The sequence below is a fragment of the Engraulis encrasicolus genome, chromosome 2, assembly GCF_034702125.1.
Source record: "Engraulis encrasicolus isolate BLACKSEA-1 chromosome 2, IST_EnEncr_1.0, whole genome shotgun sequence".
Lineage (NCBI taxonomy): Eukaryota > Metazoa > Chordata > Actinopteri > Clupeiformes > Engraulidae > Engraulis > Engraulis encrasicolus.
In genome coordinates this window covers 19800756-19822305 of record NC_085858.1, presented here as the reverse complement: position 1 = coordinate 19822305, position 21550 = coordinate 19800756, and the positions used below count along the sequence as shown (strand labels likewise).

Here is a 21550-nt window from a genome sequence, read left to right as displayed (position 1 = left end):
GTACATGCCAATATGTTTGTGCGTTTAACCTCTAGAGGGGTCACGTAGAGGAAGGCAGGCAGTGAGCATCAATGGGCAATTTACGCGCGGTGACTCCTCCCATATAACAGGTCTCAAGGCTCCTCCTGTGAAGTAATGCAAAAAAGTAAACAGTCCGAAAGGGTTTGCTTATCTTCTCTGACGCAGGCATGTCACGGTGGCGCGCAGTCTATGGTATCTTCTTTGCACGACCCTTTGGAAGGTCATACACAACAGAAAGGACTTGGGGATCTAGACACTTCTGCACCACAACAACATGTAACTCATGATTCGTTTATTTAGAGGATCAAAAAATGACAAATGTCAGCCAAACAAGGGTGCTGGCATTTTGTACTCTGCTATGCATCTCCAACTACACATTTGTGATGGGCTCAAAGCAACTTCAAGCAAAAGGTATGCCTACATTTTTACCGGTGACACTGACAATTAGACCAATACGACCAATATATAGGCCTATAATATTGTAATGCTGTTAGTTAAAATTGTTTACAGTGTTATTTAAAATGGGATTAAGAGGTACATTGTTGATCCTAAGATGGGAAGTTATATAGTAGTAGTTTATTTCTGTAGTTTATTCCTGATCTCATGTTATTTTTCCCCACAGTAAACATGTTGCGCCAGAATGAGACCATCCAAAATCCAAAATGCTTTTTGAATGGGGCTGTAAAAATATTCTGTTTTTGGGAGGAGATGGAAGAGAACGATGGGGCCATTGATCTCTATAGTTTCAGATACACATATCAGTAAGTAAACATGTTGTGTTACTTGAAAGTGTTGTTTTTAATATCTACATGGTCTTTGGCTACTTCATGAATTAGAATGCCTTGGCATTGTATTGGCAAACTGGAAACAGCACACATTCTGGTGCTGATATGGTATTTTGCCAATCAACCGTTTTAAGTCTTTCTCATGTTGCCCGCAGAAATGAGAACATCACCACCTACTGTCCAGTAAATGTCCTTTCCAGTGAAGGTGGAAAAACAATCTACTCCTGTGAGGACATCAGAGTCATATTTTATGATCCACTGGACATAGAGGTGTGGCGCAACAAGCAGATCATCCACAATCGCACTCTGGTCACTGACCGAATATGTAAGTTCTCGGTCGTATATTTCAATGTCTTTAATTATAGGCTTATAAATATGTACCGTATGTCAAATGCTGGGTTGGCTAGTCAGCATTTTACTTGAAGTTGTTGTGCTGACGTTTGATAACTGAACAGCATAGAAATATTTGTTGTGGCCGGTCTTGATGTTTGCCATGTTTGCCTTAGTCCTGCTAGATCCTCCAAGCAACCTGACCCTGAACAAGACGGCAAAGCCAGGACAGCTGAAGGTCACCTGGTTGCAACCAGACTTCATTGATGACTTCCTTCTCTATGAAATCAGCTATGCTGTTACAGGGACCCACATGGGGAAAGTAAGTGATCATGAGTCACATGAGCTTTGTGGACATACTATGCACGTTCAGGACTTGACTGGCACCCAAAAAAGGGTCTGGGGTGCGTGGGGCACACACATACACACACGCACACACACAACAACATTGGCCTGTGAAGGCTGTCAGCCCACTGTGACAATGCCAAATATACCCTCCATGCCTGTCCACTTTTGCCATTATCAATTAATTACCCTTGTCCGAGGAGTGCTTTGTCAAATTTGTCACAGTATATGCATGTGTATCTTTGGCTGATAGTTTACATTACATAACGCAACTCTTATCAGATGTATGTATGTCCTTCCGCATATCTTGTCAAGCATTGCAACAAGCTATAGAAGGAGGGACTCTCATCCCATCAACAGCAATGATGACGATTTTCAAATGTCTGTGTCTGTCTGTCTGTCTCTGTCTCTGTCTCTGTCTGTCTCTCTCTCTCTCTCTCTCTCTCTCTCTCTCTCTGCACAGCGTGAGGAGGTGCGCAGTAAAACACACCTGTTCCTCCAGGGCCTCCAGCCAGGGGTCAGGTACTCAGTGCGGGCCCGCGTCAAGCCTCAGAACTCCTTCAGCTTCGATGGCTGGTGGAGTGCCTGGACGGATCCAGTGATTATGGAGATGCCCAATGGTGATTTCACGTTTTCACATTAACATTTCACTTTTTTATTTCTTTCGCTTGTTCCTGTTCTAAATTCTGCTGTTTTTAATCTGTCTTCTTCTTAATCATTCTATTGATATTTGCTGCTCTGACTGTTAAAGCACTTTGAGCAACATGTCGTTTTTAAAAATATGATATTACTACTGCTATTATTATTATTATTAAAACGTTTAGTGTAGTAGTAGTATAATTATCATATTTAGAGGGCCAAATCAGAAGAAGTACAGTAATACTGAATTAGTCCTTGGGCATAATGAAGCACTTTGTTGTTTAATTACTGTTGGGTTTCTTTCAGAGACAGACCCCCTGGTATTATCGATGAGCATAGTCATCTCCCTCATCCTCCTCCTGCTGTCTTTGACCATCCTCCTGACCTATCGCCAGTAAGCCACCTTTATTATTCAGCTGATGTTGAGTTGACTGTAAGAAGTAAACCAAGTAAAGACTGGACACATTCCAGGTTGTGCTAGCGTAAGTCATGGTGATTTCCACTGGATGTCTTTGTTCCTTAGGCTCCTGTTGAAGAAACTGTGGCCCGTCATTCCTACTCCTGAGAGCAAATTCTCCGATCTCTTCTCTGTCTACAAAGGGGATTTTCAGGTACTGTACGGGTATTCTGGGTCTAATGACTAAACACACTACACCTTGACTATCACCATGTTCCTGAAGGACGCATATAAGCATCGAATATAATCATGTGGCGCGTTAGTTATGTGCACATGAGCACTGCATCAATCTGCTTGGTTTTAATAGTTTCTGAAGAGGAATTTGAAGGAGACCTCAGCAGTCGAAACATAATTCTGCCATGGCATAAAGCAAAGCAAAAAAAAAGTATGCAGACCCCTCACTAAATATGCAGACCTCAAACTAAAGATAGTTTCTGGGTATTTGCACAGTTGCAAGTTATGCCACTGATAATAGTAGAAATGTAGGAATAGCAGCAGAGACATTGGGAAAGGTAGCGAAAAATGGATCCGGTACTTTTCCGGGATCCATGTGACACCAGGTGGACGTCCCTTCAGGAGATCAGCGGAGGTTGAGAGTAAATTGAGTTACCTCAGCGCTGTAAATGGCGCTGGAGCTGCCACCAAATGCTCCAGAAAGAGTAGAAGAAGGAGGTGACCGAACTTGAGCACACTCCTTTGCATTGAGTAGGCGTGGCTTGATAGTTTGATGGCTTTCGTAGTAGTAAATACTGTCTGCCTTGTCTGCAGGAGTGGATGAACCACGGTCATGGCGGCACGAGGTGGATTCCCGCCTACTATTACACAGAGGAGCCGGTAGCTCCACTGGAAGTCCTCTCGGAGATCAACAGGGGCCCCCCGCTACCGAACCGCATGGCTGCCCCCAGACACAGGGACCCTGAGGCCGTGGGGCCTCTTGGGCCCCGGCAGCAGGGGCAGCAAGGAGTGCCAGAGATGGACCACGGTTCTCTGCCAGTATGGTCGGAGCTGCAGCACGAGGGGTGGATGCTGGATCGCATGAGGACTCTGCAGCCTACTCCCCTCTCCCAGTCCTCCCTCCTGGAGTCCCATGACGTTTACGTCGCCCTTAACCAGAGCCAGCAGAAACCAAAGGACAAAGAGGAGGCGGGAGGAGGAGGAGGAGCAGGAGGAGGCGGAGAGAGGAGGGACTTTGGCAGCGGGAATGGGCAGGAGGACGTTCTGGAGGAGTCCGTGCCTCTGCAGACTCTATTTCCTAGGAGTGGAACCCGGTCATCAGTGTCACACTCGGACCTGGGTTCTGTGCAACAGAGCTCCGGTTCTGGCCAATTGTCGTCACAATCCAGCTTTGAGTATCCAAACCAAACATGGCCACCAAATGCCCCCAGCTACACCTACATGGCCGTGGCTGATTCGGGCGTGTCCATGGACTACTACAGCCCCATGAGCTCCAGTCAGCTCACGGACACGGAGCGGAGATCCAAACCCAGGGCCATCTACACCAACGACTACAAGAACGATCTGGCCATCATCCACAAGTACAAGCCCTGGCAGCTGTTAAGGCAGCCCACGGACTCCGCCTGCTGACCTCTTGGAATATTTCTTCAACGACTCTGTTTCTTCTGCATCAAGGTCAATGTAGTCTAAGGAGCTAGGTTGTGAGCAACATCTTTTTTTTTTTAAGAAGTCCAGTTTCTTACGTTGGTCTTACCTTATTTGATGATGCCTTGCGACTCCAAAACACCAAACATAAGCTTTCTATGGAGGACTGTGGCAGAGGATTTTCTCCAAAAGATGGGGGCACTGCTGTGTGCTTCAGTTTTGAGATGTTATTCACTTCAGCTTGCTGTAATGATGAGTTAAACTGACTTTGAAGAGATACATCAGTAGAAAATACAGTAGATGCAGAGGCATTTTCTACATTATACCAGGGGTGAGTTTCTCAAAAGAGAAGTTGTTAGCCTGTTAGCAACTTTGGTAGTTGCAAAGTAGCTAATGTAGTTAGCAACTTTGGTTTTGAGAAATTCACCCCAGTATTGTAGGAAAGCTGCAGATGTGCAGCTATTACTATGGTGATTAATGTCGTTTTTATGAAGTCAAACCTTCCATTGAGAGTGATGGGACCAATGCTGATCTTTCAAATGCCCCCGTTTACTACTGAGCCAGTGACCATCGATTCCAGATTGAAAATGGGCAGTTTGGCTCAGACTGGGAGGACCAGGCAAGGGCCCTGGCAAGATTTCATGAATGTTATTTTTCATAAAATATTAAATATAACCAAGGTTATTTTATGTTCTAGTTGTTCAATAAGCACATGTAGCTTGCATGTACATTTTGCTGTCAATATAATATTGTGATGCAGTAGTAACAATGCTGTATACAAATAACCATTTACTGTAGGACAGAAAACAATAGTTGGGTGATATCAGGCCTCCCTTCAGGCTGAAGCTTGGAGATGCTCATCCCCACTTACTACTCTGAAAGGCTAGGAGGGTTCTTCATTCCATTCTTGCGGCCTGATAAATTAATTGGTTATTTGTAACTGTTTTTATGTTTTAACCGTAGGTGACGAGAAGGTAAACGTCCTGCCATGCTCTGGACAACTCAATGATGTAGCAGGGCATTCCTATTACCTATTCCTCCCAACAAAAGCAAAGTGCAGTCACAACGACAACACTGAAACTGACAAAATGGTCTTCAAAGCCGGTATTGAGTTGGATATTGTAGTTACTGCAAATTTGACTTAGCAATATCTCTAAAAGGGTACACATTAGGACCACAACACTTTGTCACAAGATGAAGGAGGTGTTATGAAGACCATTTTCAGTTTGAACTTAATTTTCCCTTTGTAAGCCAGTAGTATCTTTCCTATTTGTGAGTGCAGTTGGATGGAGTATATGGTAGGACATTTTCCTTCTCAAGCTGGTTGTCAGCCTCAGATTTGACCTGAGGAGATGAGTGTAGATTCTTGCCACTGCATTTTTCCATTGCTTTAGGGTGGCAAAAGGCTTCTCATACTTAAACAAGTTTAACATTTAATGCATTTAAAACACTACCCTGGGTATTGTTTCATAACAAGTAATCGCAGATTAACTACCTGAACTGCTGTTGCCCAGGGCAGGGCATTTAGACATGTTGATCCTGATACAGAATTCATCACTGCATGATTCTTTGTTTGCAGTAAAAAGGACTTCATGTTTATGAATATAATTGATATCTGTATGTTTTATTTCTGTTTTAACATATTATATTGAATGTAATTCTTACAATATTTCTGTAATTCTTTACAATTCTAATTCTAATGATAACATATTTTGGTCAGTCAAGCTTGCAAAAGCTTTGATGTAGATTTAACAATTCTATTCTCTAGTTACAAAGGACACCTCTAAAAATATATATTTAAACTTTAAAATAATTTTGTGAATGTAATCCCTCACTTTAACAAACGCTGAATCCAAAAGGTCCTACACCAAGTATAGTGCCATTGGAAATGAAACCAAAACCTTTATTAGTGTTTGTTGGTGAATCAATATAACTTAGGCTAATGTATTTGCTGTTGTTTACTTGTCTTTTCTTTTGATCATTGTTTGTCTTAATATTGTACTATCTGTTCAAAAATGTACTTTGATAACCCAATTTCTTATAATACTTTTACTTGTCTTCAACAATAATGATTTGTATACACAACATGTAATTTTATACAAACTGTCACATGCAAACAGATTCAACACTTTTCTACAGTACATAAAGTTAATCTCAACTTGCTGTGTTTTCTTTGTGTATTATTATTACCAAGTAAGACCATTTATCTACAGTCAAAAGTATTTCCTTGAAAGATTGATCAGGATTTATAACTAAGAGACAAGCTTTTGGCGCCCATTTACCAGTGCTTGGCCCCAATATTTTCACCATTTTCCCCTTTTGCCATTTAACCCATTGATGCAGGATGCTGTGTAGTGCAACCTTGCGCCAGAAGCTGCAAGACAAACCTTTAGGCCAATTTTTGTTTTAAATTAAAAATGTCGGTATGTTATAGCGGAATGAACATGTTCTTCTGATGCAAGATGAGCTTAGCTCTTTAAATACAATTTATTCTGTGTGCTTCAGAGGCTGATATTCATGTTTTATAAGATGACAGACTGCCAGTGACAGTACCTTTTCCCAAAAATTGCTAAGGCATTTAGCAGGCATTTTCTGCAGGTGTTTTAGGCATCAATGGGTTAAGACATTCACAGTGCATGGAGCCGATTATGTCCTTTAAGTGAGAAAAAGAGGGAGATGCAGAACTGCTATTTATTTGAAACCCCTTCCACTGCCAACTCTGTTGGTCTGTTGATGGGAGAAAACTCCATTCCACCACTGGTATGCACAACCAAACGCCACTCCAGTTCCTTGGCTGCCCCATCGTCTCTTACCGCAGTCCCAGACAGATACACTTTCCACTCACGCTCCACCACATCCTCACCTGCTGAATGGTCCACATCCTTAACCAAGGTGCAGCGTGTAGGGAAGTAGCGATCCAGCACACCCAAAATAGGGTCAGCAGCCATGGCCTCCGCACCAGCGTGGTAAGACACGATGACACGGCATGGGACCACTGTGCCCCTGTCCATACCTCGGCTCTCGGCCAAGTCCTCCTGGATGCGAGTGAGGAATGAGGATGTGTCAGTCAGCAAAGCTGCCAGGTGTGCAGTGGTACTCAACTCATCCTTCCGAGGACCCGCTGAATCTCCTCCTCCTCCAGAACTCGTGCCATGCAGGTAGCTGTCCAGCCCGTCCACCAGCACCAGAGACGGGGCAGAGGCAGAGGCAGCAGTCCCAGACGCCAGCTCATGCTGGGACGCCACATCCAGAAGCAGCTCCTCTAGGGATGCCCGGTACACAAACTTGATTTTCTGTTAAAAGGCAAGAGGAACAGCAATGCTTAAGGGCAAGACTTACAATATACTTCCTAAAAGTCTGTCAACTTCTTATTGAGGGTGACATAATGCCAGGCCTTCAAGGTCATCAACTGCTGGTGAATCGTTGAGCTCCTGTGTTCCTCAGATAATATGGGGTAGGCATCTCTAACTGATGCAAGAAACATGTACAACAACTAGCTGAACCCATAAAGATAAGACAATCGAGGGTTTCAAAATAATCTTGCCTCTAAATGCCCAATGCTTAGAGGGGCTAAACCTCTGATTTCCAATGCTTCAGTTGGTGTAAACACAATACACAGAGAGTAGGCTAACATAGAGTAAGTGAGTGTTTTTTTAACGTTAATACCTTTAAACTGTCTGGTTTCAAGTCTGGCATAGAGTCGTTGACAGGGACCGGGAACTTCTGAATGGCAGCATGTGTGTAAAACAAAACTTTATGGTCAAGGTCTGCAGCTGCCGTCACTGCTGTCAGAAATAACAGAGCGCTACTGATACCTCTTTCTACAGCAAGGACCACCGAACTACATTCTGTAGAGCGGGGAGAAAACACGCCTCTCTCTCCAGTCTGAGGCTGCAAATTAAGGCCACCATGCCGTCTAAACACAGCTTCGAGAATATCCGCCATAAAGCTGTTTACAGGGTTTTATTATTTTCTCACACTGACGGCATCCCAGCAACTTTCGGAGCAACTTTCTTCATTCCCGCGTGCAGCCTCCCAACACGCTCGAGGGGCGTGTTTCAAAGCTGATTGGCCCGTATAGTTGTCTGTCAAACGGAGGGTAAGTGTCTCGTTCTCTGGTTCCTCGCTGGAATTATTTGTGCAGTCAAAAGTTAGTCGGATTTGGAAGTCTTACATTTTTGAAACTGTAAAATGTAAATGTACGCGGCTGTTTAAAAAATACGAGGGAATTTTGTCACAAATTCACAAAATACATCAATCAGAAATGTAAATTATGCCACCCCATTCCTGCGCAGTATACTTGCAACTCGATGTTCGCAAGACCACAGATTCATCGCAATCCAAACATGGCTATTTCCTGTGGAAGTCTACCATCAACTTCCGTTCAACCACCACAACAACAGACAGCTGATGGCCAAGATGGCGACCGGGTATACTGGAGAGGCCACCTTGGACACCAAAGAAACGGGGGATCAAATTAAAGCAATTTTACGGCGTTGTAGAGGTCGACCAAGACTTACGGATTCGGACCGAGCACAGAGGCGACTGGAGTCACGGAAGAAGTACGACGTGCGGCGAGTATATCTGGGAGAGTCCCACAAGGTTTGGAGTGAGCTGCGCCGGCAAACTAGCTTAAGCGACGCTGGTTTAGCCGAGTATTTAATACTATTGAATTCTGTGTATGGAGAAAGATATCAGCAACGATATGGCGGGTAAGTGAACGTAGCTTAGTTGCAAGTCTTCTTGTTACTTACTGCAGATTCATTCTCGCTGGTAGCAACAGGTCTGACCCATGCAACGTCGTCATCCTTAACCCTTGAACTTTGCACTTCCCATCACCGACATTTCATGTATCATCAATGTGTTTCTTCCAGGGTGCTAGCTCTGTTGTGTGAGAGCGTGATAACAGTCCCATGCATTGCTTCTGATTACAGGAAGACAACTACTCCAGAACTGTGTGGCAATCAGAGGAAGGGTGAGTCAGTGCGTGAGGTCCAGTAAGTTAATATCTGGCATCATGTTAAGTGGTGCCCACCTACCCAGAAATTGCACTGATTTGTACAGACTTGGTGTGTGTGTGTGTGTGTGTGAGAGAGAGAGAGAGAGAGGGGGGGGGGTGTAATGCCACAGCACCTTTATTGCTCAAGTAATGTCACCTCTTGTTTTTTTTGTAGGCAAGAAGGTGCCTGTCACAAGCTTGCAGGCTCTCGTCAGCTGGTACCAGGAGCATTCGCAGACGTGTCCTCACGAGCCCCAGCTGAAAGCCCTGGAGCCTGTGCTGGGCCTCTCCACCAGTGCACTCTGGCAGTGCGATGCGGCGCACTCCTTCCTGCAACACCTCTCCTGCCCTGCGGGAGGCGTGAGCGAGTCGGAGGGAGAGGAAGAGGCCGAGGGAGAGTGCGTGTCAGAGAGGGAACAGCAGATGGTGGAGATGATGTCGGGGGTCACCACTCGTGGCCGTCACAACACACGCAAAGGTAATGAAGTCACACGAATGCACAGCGTCATGGTTGAGGTGTGGATGGGGAATGATGGGGCTACTCAAGTGAAGTAGTGGTGCCCACTTCCAAGACGCAGGTGCGCAGCAGGACGAAAAGGTCAGAACTATGAACATAAGGATGAATGTCCGCACACTGCTCCCGTGTTGCTTTTCTTTTCTTTTTCAAGTGAACGTTTTCCAGCTATTCGCTCCTCATCAGACTAGTGTGGACATTCATCCTTATGAATCTTTGGGCTAGCCATAGAGTGACTGGGTGGGAGACTTTTGTAGTTCTCCATCTGATGCAAGCTGTTCGGACAGCTTGTGTAAAAAGTCCACAAGTTGTTCACATGCAGTTTTTCTCAGGCATTTGTCAAGTTAGTTTCATTTTCAAGTGTGTCTTAGGTTATGCTTATGTCAATCAATTACATATGTAGTGACTGGTCTGCATGTTCTGGGGGACCAATGAGTTCTTATATGCAGACTCCCATCGGGCTATGCTTGTGGCCTCGCAGTCGCATTTCGCTGACGCCCCACCTCCTTGGAGAAAACGATGAAGTTTCCCTGCTGTTAGCCTAGCCTAGCCATAACACATTTGGGGGGGGACTATTCTTCATTCACCATCCCGATTGCAAATTAGGAAATTACATTAGGATTGCGCTTTTGCGAGATATTGGAATACACTTCTGTCGTCAGTGATTTCACCACGAAGCCACAAGCAGGCATGGGAGCAAGCGAGTACGGGAGTTAGGATATTAGAAAGAACCTGATGTCTCTCAATCCTTATGTCTCACAGAAGAGTTGAGCGACCCCACTGCGCCCATCGCTGACGCCCCACAGACCGCTGAGGTGACACTGAGCCACGAGGACCCGCTCTCCATCTCCACCCTCGCCCACCTCCCAGCCTCCTCCACCCTCGCCCACCTCCCAGCCTCCTCCACCCTCGCCCACCTCCCAGCCTCCTCCAGCATGGCCCACAGCTGCCCGTCCAGGACTGACCACACGGCAGACAGCCAGTCGGTCTGGGAGATGGAGGTGGTGATGCAGGGCCAAGCCCCACTAGACCCGCATGGCAAGCCAGACCACCACCACCACCACCACCACCACCACCACCAGCCCCCGTGTGTGGACCTGGGACCGGACCCGGGCCTGGGGGAGGATGGTGCCGTGCAGCTGGGCATGAGTGCAACAGGCTTGGGGGCAGATGGGGTACCCTCTGGGTATGAGTGCGTGGTGGTGACGCAGGCTCTGCCCTCTGCGGTGCAGAATGGAGATGGGGCAGGAGGTGTTGGGGTCGGGGCCACCCTGCTGCAGGCCAACCTGCAGGCCAACCCTGCGGGGGCATTACCAGTACCTGTGGAGGGCCACCAGCAGGGGGAGCTGTTTGAGCCACAGACGCTGCAGACCGTGGTGAACAGCTGTGAACTGCCAGAGCAGAGGGGCTCTCTGGAGGCATCGCAGGTAAGATTGCTTTACATTACATTACATTGCGTTACATTTGGCAGAAGCTTTTATCCAAAGCTACTTATAATCAAGGGCATAATCATTGCATACAACCCTTGCAGATGCAAAGGGCACAGGAAATATACAGAACAATTATTGCAGAATGCCAAGTAGGGGTTAGTTCGTTTTTTTTTAAAAGCACATTAGCAGAAGGTTAAGTAGTAGAATATTCACACCCACACAAGATGCCTTAGAGCAGGGGTGTCAAACTCATATCAGTTCAGGGGCCACATTCACTCTACGTGTATGTGAACTCAAGTAGGCCGGACCAGTGACATTTTGCGAAAGATCGCAACTTTCTGCTTCATATTGGAATCGCATTACTAGTCAATCATCTCAAGGTGAATCTCGGCGGCTATATCTGGAGCATTGACTGTAAATGGTGACCAAATAAGGCATTTGTTCTGCAGTATTAAGAACCCTGAAGCCTCAGACAACTGCAGCACATTTTGTATTGGGCTTGAGATTAACTTCTTATCGTCTAAACACGTCTGGGGCCGGTCTGAACCACCTGGCGGGTGGCATCCGGCCCCCGGGCCTCATGTTTGACATCAGAGTCTATCCAGCGTATGCGTATATGCACAGTGCACACGCTCACACTCCCAGTACTGCCCATTCAGTTCACCGTGACACCCATGAACTCTGTTGATGTACCTTTTTATAGTTAACAAGCATTTTTTACTCAGATCTGTGATCTCTGGCACCCATAATAACAATCAACATTAATAGCTTGCCGCCATATGAAATTACTGTGTTCATTACCATATATGTATTTTTTATAACCACAGCTGTCATGCACAAGGGTAAATACATGAAACCACAGATTTAAAAAAAAAAATTCAAGTTTTTTTTTGGGGCCTTTCAGCCTTTATTGGTTTTTGTTAGACAAGATAGTGAAGGAGAGACTGGAAGTGAGCTGGGAGAGAGGGATGGGGAAGGACGGGCAAAGGACCCGGACCGGGAATCGAACCCGGGTCGGCCGAGTGGTAAACGTGTGCCCTACCATATCAGCCACGGTAGGGCCGAAACCACAGATTTTAAGCTTCCTGTTTGACTTGTAATGTGCACAGGGTTGCAGTATCTGAATCCAGATACCCCGTGTCTGAGTTTCAGTAAAGGTCAGTTCAGTTGTGAGCTAGCCTCAGCCGGTGCTGTTTTTCCAGACCGGTGTGGATGAACAATCCAAAGGGGAATAGATTAAGGCGTAACGCCCACGTCGGCTACTGTTGCCAAGGGAGATGTGTTTTAATGATCTTCACCAAGAGACCCTTCAAAAAGCATCCGAGTGTGTGATGGCTGCTCCTTAATGGTCCCTCCCTGAGGTAATAGTAACTGTACACTCCGCCACCATCTCTGCCCCCACCACAGCTAATCATAATCACGGGCCCCAGTTACGAGGCCCTGACGTCGGAGGGCATCCAGCTCAACATGGGCTCCAGCGACGGCGAGGAGGTGACCTGCACGGTCATCGAAGGCATGACCTACAACCAGATGTGTCAGGCCGACGCTGACCTGAGGGGCCCCCTCACCGATACTACTGACGCCACCATCACAGGTGACGGGACACTCATTTGCATATGTTTTAGTAGACACTGTTTAACCGGCGCCAGCATGGAGAAATGGACTAAAGCCTGCTCGCATATCCCATACATGCAGTTAATGTGTCATCCATGCAGGAAGCACAAAAGTGCTCTTTTCAGTAAATGTGTTTTGAATGTGATGATGGTGTCCAGTGTAAGAGATTAGCTAGTTTTTGGTCTCTTGTTTCCTGCTAGATGGATATCTAACCGCCCAAAATTGTCAGACTTCTTTTTAGACAGTATTACTTCCTGCTGGCAGGTTAGCCATCATCTTAGAGAACAAACATTGCAGTCAGAAACAGTTCTGAAATCCAAAAGTTCCGACTTTATGTGGAGAAATGGAGAAAAACATTAGTCATTGTCAAACAGCCCTCTATTTGAAGGTGTGTCAGCTTCAGTAGATGTTAGGGGTGGAACTTCAGTTTTTTCCCCACCAGTCACTGTGGCAGGTAGATTTCAAAATCTACTAGTCACTCTCCGTTTTTACCAGTCAACTCGTATAATGCTAACAATAGTTGTCAAAATCAGTTCATTATTATTATTATTAAAACTTTTATTATTGGAATTATTATTATGATTATATTTATATGTTTGCGTAAGGTTGTCCCTAACACCAGAAAGGAGGACTTCTTTCGAGTTTGAGGGTGAGGGGGCCTTCCCCCAGAAGTTTTTGAATTTTTAGATACAATTTCTTGCATTCTAATCAATTTTAGGGTGAAAAATGGCAAATCCCATTGGACAAAAAAAAGCTCTTGGACATTCAGGCTATTCATAGCTCAAGTGGAGGTGAAAGTTTTCACCAGTCAAAGTGACTGGTGGGTTGAAAAATGTACCAGTCACCACTGGTGCTTATTTCCATCCCTGGTAGATATGTACAATCTTTATGTAAAGTGTATGTCTGTGAGTTGATATACCTGTATAACACATTCGTATGAACGATTATAGTCCTGTTGCAAGTTCAGAGGAACCACATCCTTAATATGGCACAATTTAAAGTGAGTCAGTATGTGTTTGTTCTTCCTCCCAGATTTAGGGGAGAAGCAGATGCTGGTGTCCACTGAGGAGGTGACCGGCCTGAGGACGCCCAGCAGCAAGGAGCTGCAGAGGAGCCTCACCAGGTACAAGGAGCAGGGGGGTAGGGAGAGGGGGAGAGAGATGGGGGGGTGGGGGGTGGGGGGGCAGAGAGGGGGAAGAGGGAGACACACCGACGGTGAAGGGGAGAGAGACAGCGAGGGGGAAAGTGGTCGTCATATGAGTAGGTGTTACTCTGGTTGCTCAGGTGGTGAGAGCTGAAAAGGGTTTTTTAAGGTTTTGCCAGAAATGGCTGATTTATGAAATGAACAGTAGTAAGTCAGTGCTATAATGAGTACAATAGTGACTACCCTGAATCAAAATGAGGAACTTTATCTCCCACAGATTCTTAAAGGCACTTAAGCATACTTTTCCCACTAATTGACCTGAAGTTATGTAATAGACAAGAGGTCACTCACTCTAGAAAAGAGTCAACAGTTTGCAACAAAGGCAGTAATATGCAGACAATATACAGTACACCTGCCGATGTGCAATCTGGGGCAAGGGCTAAGGAAAAGACTAAGCATAGAATGTAATGTACAGGACAGCAGGATAAGGGATCATACAATAGAGGCCAGCATGACATTCAAGGAGTTGTGGGGAGCAGCCAGATATTGTAATGCAAAGCCCAGAGATGTACTACGAAGTACTGCTTTACATGTAATTACAACACAAGTGGTGTTCTTTTACATGGTTGCAACTTTGTAATATCATCCTATCAGTGTTTTGATTACATCTGTTAATGGTGCTTCTACTCAATACATCTCTGACGGTCATATAATTTATCGTGTCAATGTATTGTGTTAATGTGTCATTGATGCATGAAGCACTCCATATTTAATGTATTTAATTGAGGCTCATTTAATTTAGGCCCAAGGTACTGACTGTTTGCTTCATGTGCTGTGACTGTCAGGTCTAAGCGGCGGCGGCGTGGACCAGTCATCGAGGCGGACGGGATGCTGAAGATGTTCCACTGTCCCTACGAGGGCTGCAGTCAGGTGTACGTGGCCATCAGTAGCTTTCAGGTGAGTTGCATTAGGAAATGTCCGCAACACTGTTTCATTACTCCCAGATGTTTAATGGCACAGCGCTTCGAACGCTGAGTCCTTTATCGATGGATGAACGACTGAGCGTCCAAAACGTTAACGTAAACATTAGGACGTTTATTATTTCCTTTAGGTTGTCTTGTTTGGTCCAGCACCTGTGCCACCGATGTGCTCGCATTCTCAGCTTTATTGGAGTTCCATTACGACCCTCCTACTCTGGGTAAACTTTAGTATAAACGACCAAAACGTTGCGAGCAATAAAATTGCTAATGCTCTGGACAGTGTGCTGGATATTTGTTTAATAGTTTGCAGCATTACATACATTGTATGTGACTGTAACAGTAAATGTAACAGTTACATCCAACACACCCGTTCGAACTAATAGTGTGCAAAAGTGCCCTTTGGTGAACAGCCCCACCTACTCAGCCAGCCATCACAGCACAGTGACAGCCTACGGCAACGTAGATATGTTTGCCAAAGTTGTGGAAACCATTTCAATGCATGAAAGCTTCTACGTAACTGCTTGTTTGCTCAGCTCTTGAACTCGAGGGAGTGCTTTTTAAAAACTAATAATAGAAATGGGCAGCTCATTGCATCAGTCATTTGCTGGTCTGAAGTTAGTCAGCCATTGTTGGTTTTTCGTTTTCATTGAAAGGAAATGATCTACTCCCTTTCATCTTTATTCACACCTTAAGGGCCCTAGATCATATGTAATTGCGTCAGATGCATCATTTCTAGATTCAGGAAGGAAAAACCTTGTAACTTTTTCCCTCCAACATCACTGAGTGACATTACTGAGAGGCGGATCGTTCTGTATTCACACTCCTTCTGGAAATCTGCAAGGCTGCTTGGATCAAATTTGCAGTGTATTTTACTATCTCAATGTGGGATTGGCATCCCTGATATACATGGGTTCTAAATTTTGTTTATAACCTGACTGAGCGAACCTAGCTGCGCACAACTCAACCTCTGATTGTCGGAAACTGCTGTCGGTCAAAACATTTGCTCACGTGGTTGACTGCCAGTGTCTTGCCCCTCCTCATAACATCGTGTTGATTAACACTCAGAACCCATGTATTGTGTCTAGGTGACTGTGTACTTGCCCTGCACCGAACTCCCAGTATATTGCTGTAGTAAGAACATGGTAATACAATCGTCAGAGCATAAATAGCCAAAAGTCTTCTGATTCAGTCACGTTCCGGGAAAGATGACATTTTCCACTTTTAAATGGAAATTACAAGGCTGTTGTGTTAAAGTCTTTTTGTTGTTTTAGTGATGTAAAACACAAGGAAGCCATAGTTTATCCTGACAATGTTGTTACTGTGCACATTTTTAAAGTGTCAAATACAAACCATTTTGTGGTGGCTTGTGTGTTTTAACATTAGCATTTTACCCGGCCATTCATGATATTTACGCTGCCTACAACAAATGGTGTCAGTTTTTGAGAGAGATAAACTATAACTTCTCTCAGCCATATTGAAAAGATCAAAGGTTATCTCATCTGGGCAACTTGTTTATCAAAATATTCTACGAGTTGGCCAGTGGAAAATGCCACAAGGTGGAGCATTCATGTGTGTTTTTCATGTCTGAGTTTGGTATGTACCATAATTTCCAGAGCACCCGAATGCACAATTATTCTAGACGCAAACCATTTTACATTGGAGGTCTTAAAGTTGACCTTGAACGGTATTGAGGCACAGGGTTAGTGAGATGTTGATGCCTTGGCTAATGTTTTCTATAGCCTCAACAAAGTCTGTTAATAGCATTAGCTTTAGCAAAAGGGGACAACCTGACATCAGAGATTAAAGGCCTTCCTATATTTGTTCCTATTCAAGTGACCAGCATATTTTCATTAACATCACTCTTCAGCCAATTAGAAGAGTTGTGAGGTCAACTGCATTAAGACAACAGGCAGGAAGATTTTATGGCAGGACTAACGCTTTCTCGGGACCGTTTGCCTAACTCTGGTTATCAGTTTACAGTAGTGCAAAATGGTGTCTACAAAGTGTTCTAACATCTGTGTTCTTGTATTCTGGTAGAACCATGTCAATCTGGTGCACAGAAAAGGCCGGACGAAAGTATGCCCCCACCCTGGCTGTGGGAAGAAGTTCTATCTCTCCAATCACCTGCACCGGCATATGATCATCCATTCAGGTACACACTGATGACATACAGGGAAGCAGACAAGGTCGGGGATGGAGATGAAAGCTTCAGTTGTCCTGGGCAAAGGAAGACGGTGGTTCCAGAATTGGCTCCTCATTACATTACATTGCAAATATTGGAGGGGGGGGGTCTTTCGCATGACTTCGTCTAAGGCAGGCCAAAGCTGTTAGTATCCTTGCTGACATGTCTTAAATTTACACACAGATCAGGTTATTCATTGTTCAAGCCCTACTGCATAGTCCTTCATTAAAAAATACCATAAAAGTGCAGCGCTGTACACTGGACAGTGTGAAACTGCTTACTGTAATGGAATTCAAAGTACCACTGTGCCACCTCCATAGGAAAAACACATGAACACAATTTGCAAGTTTATTTCTTTATGAGTTTTCCCAGAGACATTCTGTACAGTGTAAGGACATGTTTGGGATTGTGTGCTGTAAATGTTTTACATATGGCACATGAAGGTACCAGACTATTACTGTTCTCACTTTGACCTTATCAAGGTAAGGGCAGGAACCGTGTGCACTTTTTTACATACATGGTATGCCACCAAAATATTGGGACTTCCACTTCCTCTTCTGTGTCTACCATTAGGGCTATGTGCAAGACGATTATATGGAGCCCCCATCTGATGTATTCCTAAATGTGGTCATGTATTCTTGGTTTTTCTCTGAATTTTCCTATGTAATTGTATATATTGTAAATATTGCACTGCCTCAATGGGTTTATGTTGCACACGTCACTTTATCCAGGTGATTGATGTCAATGGGGATCACCTGGGTGGGGGTTGAACCACCTGTGGGATCATGGGTATTTGAACAGGGTGTTTGATGTATTTGTATTGTCTGATGAATAGCATGCTGCCCGAAACGTCACATTAAAAACAAACTGATATGCCCACCACCTTATATATATATGATTCTTTATTAACAATGTGCTTTTTATGTCTTACGGTAACTGCAGGCAGAAGACTGACTATCCTTGTCCACACTGAAATTATGAAGTTTGTTACATATAATATAATATTGCGTTTGCTGATTTTATCACCTTGGGCATGTACTACGAAGCTGGTTTTCTAGCTTATCGGGACAACTTCAAGAGTAACTTGGTCACTTGCAGCGTATGTTCCTGGTTAATCCATACTACGAAAGGTGGATATGTTTGTGGATATGCTGCCATGGCAATTTTTCTCTACATCTCAAACCTGGCATTGGCAGTTTATGTTCTTGGTTAAGTTTGGGTTGAACTACTCTAAATCATCTAAATCACTGTTGCATTACGGGTTAACCCCAGTCAAGGTAGCCAGGTTTTGTCACCCCCGGTTTACCAAGTTAGCCCTGGGTTAGTTCTAGGTAGGCTGGACTACGTTCGTAGTACAGGCCCCTTGGGTCTGTTTCAGGTGTTATCGCATCCTATATTGTGTGCGTTTGTGTGTCATTGTTGTTTTCTGTGTGCTGTGTTTCTACAGGCGTGAGAGACTTCATCTGTGAGACATGTGGCAAGTCCTTTAAGAGGAAGAACCACCTGGAGGTTCACCGACGAACACACACAGGAGAGACACCACTACAGTGAGTCACACACACACACACACACACACACACACACACACACACACACACACACACACACACACACACACACACACACACACACACACACACACACACACACACACACACACACACACACAGTAACTTCATTTCAATGAGACCTGGTTTGCTATCTGTAGACACACATTCACAACGGGGTACAATGGTGGCAGTGGTGCGGAAGCATACTTTGTTAAACAATTTATGGCGGTATAGCAACAGAAAGTTGTGTTTTGGTGTGTCTCGTGGTATACACATCTCATAAAGTCCCTATTTCCGCTATCTCGACTGATAAACACATGTGTAAAAGGTTTTTCATATATAAGGATATGAGGAATGTTTCATTTGGCGTCATTCTGATGTCATTTAACCCTATCACTACATGACTTCTTACGGGTTTTCAGGAAGTGATTCATCAAGTAATTTTCTCATGGAACCATGTCATTTGTAAGTTCTCAGCAACATATGACACAAGTTCCTCTTTTCTCTCCTTTTCCTGCTCTATCCCATGGTATCTATCTCTCTATCTCTCTATCTCTCTGTCTATCTCTCTCTCTCTCTCTCTGTCTCTGTCTCTCTCCGTCTCTCTCTGTCTCTCTCTCTCTCTCTCTCTCTCTCTCTCTCTCTCTCTCTCTCTCTGTATTAGATGTGAGATCTGTGGGTACCAGTGTCGGCAGCGTGCCTCCCTCAACTGGCACATGAAGAAGCACACCCCGGAGGCGCACTACAACTTCACCTGCGAGCACTGTGGCAAGCGCTTCGAGAAGCTGGACAGCGTCAAGTTCCACAAGCTCAAGAGCCATCCAGAGAAACAGGCTGTCTGAGAGATAAACAAATACATAAACACAACACTAAAAGGGGCATCTCTGCTGCCATGAGGATGAGCATAGATGCGGATAAATGGGGGCATGTCAAATATTCCAGAATAATTAAAAGATGGAACTAAAGGGATCACCGGCTGGCCAGTGAAGTGCAGTGGTCTGGAAAAAGTGCAATATGAACAAAGAGACTATGTAGAGAGCGATACGAAACAACCTTCTACGGAAGGTCCCGTTCCAGTGTATGAATGGACAGTGTCCTGTGGCCTGGTCTTTGCCCCCTCAGGCCCGCGAGGCCGTGCTGGATGTGGTCTCTAACAGGGTACAGCTCTTCAGTTTGCCAAGGATGGGCATCCTTACTGGGCGAATAGACCAGAATACTGCCCTACAATCTTAGAACGCAGTAACTCTGAAAACGGCAAACTGAGAAAAAAGGCTTCAAAGTTTTCCATATGGCGCGACAACTGTGTTGTCGGTAAATTGGTGGTGACACTTCCTGGTAATGCTTGTTTAGGATAGAAATTTAATGCACACAAAAAAACCCCCAAAAAAACAACATTTATGTGTCTTTTTGCCACAAAAAACAGAGTTACTGCGTTCTTGGCTGGTATTACTGCCACAAAATGGAGTTACTGCAGGAGTTACTGCGTTCTTAGCTTGTATTACTGTCTACTCCCAAACCAGTCCCATTGAAACGTGCAGCAGTAACTCGCCGATTTACTGCGTTTTTGTTTAACCTTTTTTGGGTCATTTTTGCACTTTCAAAATGAGTTTTCTCCAAAACGGGACGGTGTTGGACCACCATTTTTGGACACAAGACAAATGAGGTAGTTTAGAACCGATTTCCGATATACATTTTTTTTCGACCATTTTGAGTTACTGCGTTCTAGTATTGCACGGCAGAATAGGCCGTGACAATATTCTAGCGACAGAGAATTGCTGCTGTGCAGCAAGAGCGATGCAAGCGATAGAACTAGCGACTAGAGTATGTCTGCTAATAGCAGAATGCAAGCATTCCAACATTCCCATTGACTGTGGCGCGGAATCGCATCATAGCTAATTTGTATAATATTGGCTTTAATTCAACTACAAACTGTCGCTCTTGTCGCGCGAATCGCCTCTAATCGCTTTTGTCTCTTCTGTCTCCCGCGACTCAATATAAAATCAATTACTTCCGTTGCGGGAATCGTTCATGTCGCGCTTTGTCTATTGGTGCCATCAGGGCATTTTGTTTGGTCCAGACACCCTGGCTGGTACAGGAGGAAAAAATACATTTCCTGTTATGCCATAGTCAAATACAGGGACAAAAGGGACTAGTGAGACTGTTATGCCTGAGTTGATATGTTTGTTTGTTTCTTTCCCTGTTTTACATCCACATGGAATATGTTTTATTTATTTATCAGATCAAAACATTTTTTTATTGATGCAACAAAATGCTTCAGAACATTTCAGAAACTACAGTTCTTACATCATGGTGCAAATATCTGAATTGCCCATAGTTAAATGAACTTTGTGTCTAATGGAAATGGTTTGTTGTCAAGGATTTCCTATGAAGAAACGTAGACTTAACGCGTATTTATTGGCACAGTGTTATATTTTTGATGTCTCAATGGAAATTCACTAATGTCAGAACATATGGATGGATGGAAGCACTGTGGGCTGTCTGTATTCTCAGGAAATGTAAACAAAGTGTCTGATTGACAACCCTTTTCCACACACCCAGTCGTATGGCGTCTACACAAGTGATCTTGAGTTTGACTTGATTTGGCTCAATTGTGGGTGCGTTCGTAAAGTCAACCTGTCACTCTGAAAAGAGAGAGGACTGCATATGGTAAAAAAAAAACCCGACAGACTTTGTGAACTGTTTCAAAGTCAGAACTCTTATTGCTCTGTGTTTGGAGCACGTGGAGTGGCAGTTAATGAACGCACTCCATGTTGACAAATTTAAATGAACAGATGCCCATAATTTATAGGGTTCCCCCCCTCTGTGTCATTGTACATGTATAGAATTTGTAAGATATGTGGATATGATGTAAATAGAGAGAGTATGTGTGCTCTCAGAGATTTGTTTTTTGATAAATAAATAACAAGGCACTGTAGAGGAAGTTGCCTGGGGTTTTTTGTT

At 44.4% G+C, this 21550-nt stretch overlaps 3 protein-coding genes across 3 annotated transcripts; 2 read left to right on the top strand and 1 right to left on the bottom strand.

Annotated features, from left to right (window-relative positions):
- Nucleotides 1-219: 219 nt before the first annotated feature.
- On the top strand, nt 220-4165 carry epor (erythropoietin receptor). The gene is made up of 8 exons (XM_063224136.1): nt 220-432; nt 644-782; nt 962-1131; nt 1313-1458; nt 1945-2101; nt 2427-2514; nt 2644-2731; nt 3346-4165. The coding sequence occupies exons 1-8, from the start codon at nt 333-335 to the stop codon at nt 4159-4161; spliced, it is 1704 nt and encodes a 567-aa protein (XP_063080206.1). The 5' UTR covers nt 220-332; the 3' UTR covers nt 4162-4165.
- Nucleotides 4166-4201: 36 nt separating this feature from the next.
- On the bottom strand, nt 4202-8228 carry swsap1 (SWIM-type zinc finger 7 associated protein 1). Its single transcript, XM_063224141.1, has 2 exons — nt 7843-8228; nt 4202-7469 (listed from the first exon to the last, which is right to left on the bottom strand). The coding sequence occupies exons 1-2, from the start codon at nt 8119-8121 to the stop codon at nt 6864-6866; spliced, it is 885 nt and encodes a 294-aa protein (XP_063080211.1). The 5' UTR covers nt 8122-8228; the 3' UTR covers nt 4202-6863.
- Nucleotides 8229-8589: 361 nt separating this feature from the next.
- Nucleotides 8590-21524, top strand: znf653 (zinc finger protein 653). Its single transcript, XM_063224126.1, has 10 exons — nt 8590-8888; nt 9111-9151; nt 9351-9653; nt 10452-11116; nt 12527-12713; nt 13766-13856; nt 14723-14834; nt 16895-17009; nt 18487-18586; nt 19254-21524. The coding sequence occupies exons 1-10, from the start codon at nt 8596-8598 to the stop codon at nt 19429-19431; spliced, it is 2085 nt and encodes a 694-aa protein (XP_063080196.1). The 5' UTR covers nt 8590-8595; the 3' UTR covers nt 19432-21524.
- Nucleotides 21525-21550: the final 26 nt, after the last annotated feature.

Coding starts and splice junctions, on each gene's coding strand:
- znf653 (XM_063224126.1), top strand. CDS start 8,596: ATGGCGACCGGGTATACTGGAGAGGCCACCTTGGACACCAAAGAAACG. Junction 11,117..12,526: donor GCTCTCTGGAGGCATCGCAG/GTAAGATTGCTT, acceptor CCCCCACCACAG/CTAATCATAATCACGGGCCC. Junction 17,010..18,486: donor GCATATGATCATCCATTCAG/GTACACACTGAT, acceptor GTGTTTCTACAG/GCGTGAGAGACTTCATCTGT.
- swsap1 (XM_063224141.1), bottom strand. CDS start 8,121: ATGGCGGATATTCTCGAAGCTGTGTTTAGACGGCATGGTGGCCTTAAT. Junction 7,470..7,842: donor TGAAACCAGACAGTTTAAAG/GTATTAACGTTA, acceptor GCCTTTTAACAG/AAAATCAAGTTTGTGTACCG.
- epor (XM_063224136.1), top strand. CDS start 333: ATGACAAATGTCAGCCAAACAAGGGTGCTGGCATTTTGTACTCTGCTA. Junction 2,515..2,643: donor ATCCTCCTGACCTATCGCCA/GTAAGCCACCTT, acceptor TTTGTTCCTTAG/GCTCCTGTTGAAGAAACTGT. Junction 2,732..3,345: donor TCTACAAAGGGGATTTTCAG/GTACTGTACGGG, acceptor CCTTGTCTGCAG/GAGTGGATGAACCACGGTCA.